General features: G+C 38.3%; 1 protein-coding gene across 1 annotated transcript in view; it reads left to right on the top strand.

Moving 5' to 3' along the window:
• The window catches only part of COQ3 (coenzyme Q3, methyltransferase), a 27,481-nt gene extending 20,628 nt beyond the window's left edge, over positions 1-6,853 (top strand). Inside the window, exons 7-8 of the mRNA XM_040627564.1 lie at positions 570-764; positions 4,851-6,853. Of these exons, the coding sequence (XP_040483498.1) occupies positions 570-764; positions 4,851-4,885 (230 nt within the window). The 3' untranslated portion in view covers positions 4,886-6,853. The remainder of the gene's footprint in view (positions 1-569; positions 765-4,850) is intronic.
• Positions 6,854-9,484: the final 2,631 nt, after the last annotated feature.

Here is a 9,484-nt window from a genome sequence, read left to right as displayed (position 1 = left end):
ACTGCTTAACTCATGTATGTCTCAGTCTTCCTGTTCACATAACAGTGTACCAGTAAACTTGATTTGGAATATTGGAATAGTATCAATCCAAGGCAATGGAGGAAGTTCTAAAGATTTCTGCAAGTAATATTGCTGAAAACAGAGTAGGAAAAAGTATTGTAAGATGCTTTATAGGAACAATCACTTATTGACAGATATTTTCTGATAAAAGCTTACATTTATTAAGTACTTACCAAATTCCGAGCATTGTGCTACTTTATTTGCATATCTCATCTAATTCTAAGAACTCTAGGACTATATGTTCTGTATGTGTGAGAATATTGGGATTCAGAAAGGTTAAGTGATTTGGCATTGGTCACCACCTAATAGGTGCCAGGCTGGGATTTGAACCTAAGCAATCTGCTTTAGAGTTCCTGTTCTGTGCTATAGTAAAGAATGATTTGGACTTGGTTACACAGTATTTTTTCCCATCGAGTCAGGAATCCTTTTTTAATATAGAGTAGCATTAGAGTCTTGGCATTTGGAAAGTAATTACTTTTAAATCTACTCTTTTTGATTGTTTTTTTCAGACGGTCTGTCAGTTCAAACTGTGGCAGGAATGCTCTACAACCCCTTATCAGGTTACTGGCATTGGAGTGAAAATACCAGCCTCAACTATGCCGCTCATGCTGTGAAATCCACAGGACAGGAACACCCAGTGCCTGCTGAGTTTGTTTTCAAGGGAGAAACAGAAGAGCTCAGAGATAAAGACTCCACCAACCCAGGTGTGCAGGAAGAGCTGAAGAAATGAATTGTTTCTAAGGACTGTATAATATGGCTTGGAAGTCTGATGTTTACATATGTAAAAAATATACACTTTGTCTTTTGTGAGTGGATCAAGAAGAAAAGAAAGTCAACAAAAGGGGCTAAAACGTTGGATAAAAGTTTTTGTTGTTTCATCTAATAGCCACTTTCAAGGGATTATTCTGTGGATAAAAAGTTTTGGCAAGGTATTGTGTAATCTAGGCATTTAAATTCCTCAGCCTTTGTTTTATAAATAGGGTCTGCATATTTGACTTCACTTTACAGATTATATATATTCCTCCAGCATGTATGCACATACGTATATGCCGAAATGTGTTTTAATTTAAAGGAATCTGCATTATCTATGTTCTTTATTGGGTTTTAGCTAAAGGCAGTTATGCTTCTAACTTATGAAAACCAAATATAGTTTTATGCCACTTATATTTGGGAAGACAAAATGTATTTTTTCCTTTAAATTTTAGTTTGTTGGAAAGCAAATGGATTGTTAAATATATGTCACATTTGGATTCAAACATTAAAATCAAGAAGTTCGGATAATGTTGGACATACTTCTATACAGTTCCATAAATGTTTTATTGTGACTTTTTTTTTTTTTTTTTTTTAGGTAGAAAGGACTTTTTAAAACTCAATTAAAAATTCAGTATGGAAATTTTCTTCTTTGGCTAACATTTTTATAATTGAGGGGACTGACTTGAAATGTATTTTTATGCTTCTTGAAGTATGTGAGTCTCTGGCTTTTTCTGAAAGTCCAGATGCTCTATATAAAGACATTCACAGAGGCCACTGACCCAGTGTGACAAACATGGATTGAATGCGTTGTGACCCAGGTGGAGGGTCGGCTTTTTACTTCCTATCATTTTTCACTTTTATACTCATGTTTCCTGTATTCCTTTGTCAGTGTCTATTAGAATTAGCTCCTCAGGCCAACAGTTCCCAGCCACCTTAGCTTATCATGTGCTCGTTCTCAGCAGCATTTCAGGGGAGGAACCTGAAATTTAAAGAATTAAAAGAGGAATTTTAACTTCAGTTGTTATTGTGTAATTAGGGTACTAAAATTTAGGAGCTTCCATTGGCCTCCATTTAAAAAGTTAGATTCTTAGTCCAAATTCTAGTAGTTTTATTACCAACACAAAGCTTCCTCATTCTATCTGTTAGAAAAAAAAAGTGTCGGTATGAAAGAGTAATCTAAGAACAATGTAATGGAATTGATTAAAAACAAGTGTCCCCCAAACAAGTGTATTTATCTTAGAGAGAAAAACACTAACTTTCAGTTGTTAAAAATATATTCGTTAAGTGCTGAAAATTCAGGGTGATTCAGTAATAGCTACTTCTGTTTCACTTGACTTCCAATGGGATGAAAGATGAAAATTTCATGCTTCCATGTATAATCTAATTTGATCTTTCAGGCCAATTTCAACCAAATTTCGGGAGAAATAGGTTCAGGAAGATAGTACAAAATCTTTTAAGTGTGTATTTGTAGATTGAGGATTGTTCAGCTGAAAATTATTAATTCTGAGCACTACCAACTTTTGAAAAGCAGTAATCTAGCAATTAGGGCTATGCTGGGGAGTTTCACCTGCAAGCCTTCCCTCAGGAACTCTGGGTTCATGAGAGTGCCCTGCAAGAAATGATGATGGAGACTTTATGCCTAATGATCCAGCAAAAGAGACTGTAAACATGACTTAGAACGAAAAAGAACAAGGCTCAGAAAGCAAGAAGGTGAATTTGCAGGCAATATTAATTTGGGGTGAGGGGAACAACCATGGGAAGCTGGGCAATGACCTTGACCACCTTGTGCTCATGAAGGGAGTCAGATTGCTCAATTGGGCTGTAATTATAAAAACTGCTGGACCATTTAAGGTTGGCTCAAAGGGCTAAAAGCACTAGGAGAGCAAAACTTTCAGCCCTTAGAAGTAGCTATGAATGGTGGTAGGAAGGGTCACACAGCAAGGCAGATGGTGACAAGAGAGAGATCAAGGTGTGTAGCTTTTCCCAAAACTTCTGCAAGGAACAGTGGGATCCAGCACCTAGCACGTACATGCAAAACTGCCTGGGAGCCTGGAGGAGCCTTCTGGAAGCAGGATTCTAGAAACTAGCCTGTTTAAGAGACTAGAATAAAAAGCAACTGCAGTTGTTACAAAAGCATCCGTTTTTTCCCAAAGTTGCCGTGTTCTGGGGAAAATAAGTGCCATGCAGACACATAAAACATTGTTATATTTGTGTGTTCTATATTTTTCCTGAAGACAAAACATCACAAAAGAATTGTCTTTAAGTCTTTTATTTTATGGGGCACCTGGTCAGTTGGGCATCTGCCTTCAGCTCAGGTCATGATCCCAGGACCCTTGGGATCAAGCCCCGAGTCAGGCTCCCTGCTAGTCGTGGAGCCTGCTTCTCCTTCTCCCTCTGCTGGCTGTTCACCTGCCTGTGCTCTCTCTCTCTCTCTGTCAAATCAATAAAATCTTAAAAAAAAAAATTTATTTTATGTCTAGACGTATACTTGAGGCACTAGAAATGCTATCACATTGACTTCCCTGTAAATCATGCCTGAGTGCTCTCAAATGAAAATGTCAATATCATTGCAACTTGTGATCTCAGGAAACTTTCTATTTTTTGATGAACATGTTTGAATTTGGAAAACGGGTGTCTTTTGGGTACTAAAGTTGAACATTTTATTTGATTATGATTGTTAACAGTGTCATTCTGTAGATAAGCTTAAGACTCAACAAAGAGCCATTCTTTGTAGTTGTGTTGCTTTGGAGAATTTGTTAAAGGTGTTCCCACTGTTCCAGATGATTTCACAATGGATAATTGGAAAGCTTACAGAACGACATGTGTCCTATGTTTCCCCTCTGCACCACAGCCAAACATATCAAAAGGGTTGTATCTATTTTGTCATTCTCTCACTTCTCCGCTCACTCTCGTGGGCCCTGCTCCATTATTGTTTCATTGAGACCACATGACTCTACCCAAAGGCTCTTATCTCACTCTTTGACATTGTTAATTACCTCCCTCCTTTAACCGTTCTCTATTTCCACGACTTTATCCTTTTTTGACTAACCTCTCCTTGTCAGCCTGAGTTCCCTTTTCTTGCTCTACCCACCCACCTGTTGGCTTTAATTGAATGGTTCCCTATACCCATACTTTTATAGTCTCCTCTAAATAATCTTCCTCAAATTATCTTATTTCAAGTGAGCCATATGCTTCCATTGGGGCCCTCACTGATAAACTGACCCACTCCCAACCTCTTCTTAAAACCCTTCAATGGTTTCTCATTACTCTGAAGGTAAAAGACCTAAGTCCCTTAACATGGCTACCAAGTCCTGACATTATCTGGCCTGCCTACTTCTCAAGCCTCATCATGTATTTTTGACAAGTATGCTGGATTATTTTTTAAAGATTTTTATTTATTTATTTTAGAGATATATGTACAGAGAGCACAAGTGGGGTGAGAAACAGAGGGAGAGGGACAAGTAGACTCAGCGATGAGTGCAGAGACTGATGGGGGCCTGGATCCCAGGACCCTGAGATCATGAGCTGAGCAGAAATCAAGAGTCGGATACGTAACTGACTGAGGCACCCAGGTGCTCCAAGTATGCTGGATTTTAATAACAGAAGAGTTCATTAGAGTTCTTTTGCATTATTTTAAACTTTATATTTAAAAATAATTATAAAATAATTTCAGATTTACAAAAAAAGGGCCAAAGGTAACTCAAAGGGTTCCCATATACCCTTCATTCAGCTTCCCAAATGTTATCTTTAACCACAATACAATGATAAAATGCAGAAAATTCACTTTGATACACCACAATTATCTAATGTACAAACCTTACTTAGTTTATTAATTATCCCACTAGTGTCTTTTTTAGGGGGAAACAAGATCCCACATTGCGTCAAATTGTCATGTCTTAGCCTCCTTTAATTTGGGACAGTTCCTCATTCTGTCTTTGTCATTCATGACTTTGACAGTGACAGAGCACTGGACATTTGTTTTAAATGTACCTCAACTTGTATTTTTTTTTCTTATTTTTCTTCACAATTAAATCCAGGTAATGCAATTTTGGCAAGAGCACCACAGAAGTGATGTTGTGCCCTTCTCAGTGCATCCTGTCAGGAGACTCGTGATGTCAATACGGCTTGTTACTGGGGTTGCTAAGTTTGATCACGTGCCTAAGGTGGTGTCTACCAGATTTCTTCACTGTAAGTTACTGTATTTTTCCCTTTATAATGAATAACTACCATATAGTAAGCTACTATGAGAATATGTAAATGCTGGTTTTTTTCGTGCTCTTGCCCACTAGTTTTATCATCTGGTGATGGTTATTGCTTGAAACAATTCTCACTGTGGTGTTTGTCTAGCAGTAATTCGCATCTTTCTTTCTACACTATTAATGGAATTCTGAAAGGAAGAACTGTCCCTTCTCCCCCATTTATTCCTTTATTTAATTACTTATTTTTATTAGAATGGACTCACGGATGTTATCTTCTATGGGTTATAACCCACTGCTATCATTTTCATTAGTCAGGTTGTCCCAGATTTGGCCATTGGGAACCCTTCCCATGTTCTTTCATGTCCCTATAATTTTTCAGGCACTTTCTTACTTTCTGGCATCACATGGTACTCCAGGCTCAACTTGTATTCGTCTTGATCCAGCCCAGGAATTCAAGGAACCCCATTTCCTTTTATTAGAGAATAATATTTAGAAACCAAGAGCTGAGCACTGAGTATCCTTCTCCTGCTGGGCTGACAGTGCTTCTAGGCCCTCTCTGCAGACAGAGCTAGGAGGCATATGAATGCACACACCTGCACACGTCTATACTTGTTTCTCCCCACCCCATGTGTGTGAGTGAATTCATACTGATACCTCTGATTGAGTCCAACATCACAGGGTTTATCCCACCATTCCTGCTTTCTTTATTTTACTTATTTGCTCAATCCTAGAATACTCATAGTTTCACAATTGCTAAGCAAATTTAATTTAACTTTAGTATATATAGTTAAAATACTGTGTTCCGAAGTTATATTGAGTTAATTCTTTTCTTCCTCATCCACGTCAATCTGGTTGTGTTGTTCATTGTAATTAGTTTGTAATTTGTAATTCATTTGTATTCAGTTAGGTTCATATGTTACTGTTTGTATTTCTTTTTGAATTCTCCCTTCTCAACAACCTGGCTGATTTAAATTTATTTACTTTTGGGTATGTACCACTAACAGGGTTCTGAAAGTCAGAAGTATACAAAAAGTTATACTCCGAGACCTGTCACTGCCCCATGTCTCTTCCACTCCCATATCCCTTACATCCTATTCTTTCCACTCCATTCCTCCTTACTTGCTGTAGGTAACCAATCTCATTCTTTTTCTGGTTTCTCACATATGTGTGCGCATGTGCATTTTGCACAAATAAACAGATACATGCGTAGTTTCTTATTTACTGTCTTGCTTACCAGAAAGGTAGCAAACCATAGTACCTTTTCATGCTTTTGTCTCAAGTCTTGTATTGTTATATTCTGCTATTGGAGCTTGCACAGTTCTCCTCCACTCAAGAATATTCAAACCCCCTATTAGCCAGCATCCTCCCTCCCCCCCACTTAGTTCCCTGTACTTCTCCTTCAGACCTCAGCCCAAGCATCACCTCCTCTGGGAAGGTTTCTTTGACTACCTTGCCTAGGGCAAATACCACTTTTAACTTTATACCATATTTCCCCCATCACTTATCACAATTACAGGTTTAGATTTATTTGTGTGAATAGTTGGTTAGAATCCGTCTCATACAAACACTATGTGGGCTGGACCATTGTTCTGTTTTCACTTTTTTTCACAATTATATCCCCCGACCAAGGTCAGTGCCTGGCACTTGATATTTGTTTGTTGAATGGGAAAATGAGTGAATGAAATGCTGGTAATATATTTCAGTGGCGTTTCAATAAAGTCAAGTAATTTGGATAATCCAATATGTTATTATAGGTTATTTTAAAATGATAGGCCACTTACATATATTTCACTATGGGACTGCTATCTTCATAAAAACCCAAAGAAATAAATTCAGTTTTTCTTGAAGTTCTGTAAAGTATTTAATCTGCTTGTCTTTATTCTCAATTCCCCTTTTTCTAAGAATAGGTCCATTTTCATCTTTTTAAACAGTAAGCCATGCCATTTCCAATGCCTGAAGAGCCTCCATTTTTTTTTGTTCCCCAATAATGACTTCTCAGTGACCCTTTTGACCACCTGCCTGATAATAGACTTGGCCAAGGCTGGTAGATGTCCCCTAATCTCTTCTTCCCTTCTGTAGCAACAGAGCCTCTTATTTTAGCTACATTTCTTGACCTTCCTTGAAGCTAGATGTGGCCATATAACTTAATTATGGCCAATGAGATGTGAGTGGAAATGGTCTGTGTACCTTTCAGGAAGTGTCAGTAGGGAGCGTGCCCTTTTCCTTCCCTTTCCTCCCTCCTGCTGGCTGAAAGGGGGACATGATAGCTTGAGTGGGAACCGTCAGCTCAGACTTAGAGCTGGAGCAACAAGACAGGAACCTGATACGTGCTTAGTACGTTACAGGAGGCTGTCTACCTCCAGACTTTGACAGAAAAGAAGGAGAGGGAGAAGGAGAGAGAGAGAGATGTAGGGAAGGAGAGAGGGAGAGAGAGAAAGAGAAAGAATGACTATCAGCTTGCTTAAGCTGTTGCTGTTTGGGTTTTCTATCACAGCCAAATCAAATCTTAACTTATTATAGTTTGTCTAACCACAACATCCAGATGTAGAGTCATTATTACCCTTTAGTGGATGGGGATAAATAACCTAAACAAACATGTATTGAATGGAAGATCACACAGAAAGGAAAGCAGTGATGTAGGGACCCTTACAAGAGTGGCCCACTTGAGGTATAGGAGGTCAGGACTCTGGGGGAAAGAGGAACTAGCTAAAAGAAACTTTCTACAAGGGAAAAGTTGGACAAATCTCAAATGTGAGACATACACAAGTTACCTGACCCAAACTGGGATGTGGATCAATGCAATGCAAGAACTTGGATCGGTTTCTGGGTAGAACAGCCACAAAACAGCTGTAAAATATTTTTGAGACCATTGCATAAATTTGAGCATAGACTAGATCTGAGATAACTTTGTGGAATTATTATAAACTTTCTTATGTGTGATAACACTGTGTTTATGAAAGACAATGTCCTTATTCTTAGGAACTGCATAGAGTTGGGAATGTAAGTACTGAAAAACAAGATATCTGCAACTCACGTTCAAAGGGTTTAAAAATGAAAACAGGCCATACTGTTAGAAAAGGATAAGGGGAAAATGAGAACAGTTAGATAAAGGTAGATTAAATACTTTTTAGGGCTTTGGAAACAGCTGTATTTATTTAGGTTTCTGGGAGAGTGTGTGTGCTTGTGTATAAACACAGAGAAAGTATATGCAGTAATGTTACTACTTGGTGAATTTTGGTGAAGGGTGCACATGCTTTCATTGTACTAGTCCATCAATTTTTCTGTTAAGTCTGAAAGTCTCAGACTAAAAAGAGAAAATGTTAGTGATATTGTGATACTGAATTGGCCTAGAAAAGAAGTACTGCATCAGTTAATGTAAATTCTGTCTTATACTGTTTTTTACAAAGATTTTGTAAGTAATATTGGCCACTTACTGTCTAATCTTTTGCCAGACCCTGTGCGAAGGGCTCTGCACGCCTTATCTCATTTAAACCTCACGGCAGCCCCGGGAGGTGGGGACGACTGTCCACTCCACTCCACAGGGCTGCTTAATGTGTTCAGCGTCACACAACTATTAAGACTCAACCAGGATCTGAACCCAGGCAGTCTGATTTGTGAGCCTGTGCAATTCACTGCTTTTTACTTGTACCCGGTGTCTGTGCCATCATATGGTCAGGGTAGTAGCCTGACCACACACATCTTAGCACATCTCTGAATTGTCTGTATGCAAGGGAACGTCTTCAGAGCATTTAAACCCAACAGAGCGTCACAAGGTTTACAGTCTGGGCTGTTCGCCTCCATTCTCTTAGAGTGTCGTTACTTTTCTATGGCTAAAACAACTACATGCTGCTAATTGCAATTTGATTAAATGCTTTAAAGACCCAGAATAAAATGATATCCTTACTTTCTATAGTATAGTCGTAGGTTTTGCTATTGCATTAATGATAAATTGAGGAAAAGAATCAAAATACTACACATCAAAAGTATCTCAGTCAAGCAAAAAAGTCAAAATGTTGGACACTATTTGAAGTGTATTTATGATGTCTACTAGGGACACTCCCGAGGGCTTCTGTGCTGTGGTCGACCAGGACCACACAGCATTGAGACGAATCAAATAGAGATTTAGAGAGATTGCTTGGTACTCAGGCACAGGGGCAAGTTGTGCTTCCTGGAAATATTTTTCAAACTTGGACTGGCGAGGCCCCTGTAATTCCATAAAACGTATTTTTATCATTATAAGCTTACAGAAATAGGCCTGAAAAATCTAAGAATCTTGAGAGAATATCTATGTAAGAATAAAGTTGGAAACAAGACCAAATGCAAGAAAGTGTTAGTATAACCAACGCATAATCGCTTTTATTAACTTACAGTGTGACTTTCTTAGAAGCTTCTTCATTGATTACTACTAATGAGATGCAAATGGCATGCTAGTCTTCTCTGTATCAAAAAATAAATAAATAAATAAAAAGTCC

The sequence above is a fragment of the Ursus maritimus genome, unplaced genomic scaffold (assembly GCF_017311325.1).
Source record: "Ursus maritimus isolate PB19 unplaced genomic scaffold, ASM1731132v1 scaffold_13, whole genome shotgun sequence".
Taxonomy (NCBI): domain Eukaryota; kingdom Metazoa; phylum Chordata; class Mammalia; order Carnivora; family Ursidae; genus Ursus; species Ursus maritimus.
Note: the sequence above shows the minus strand (reverse complement) of the source record. Positions and strands in the feature narration are given on the sequence as shown.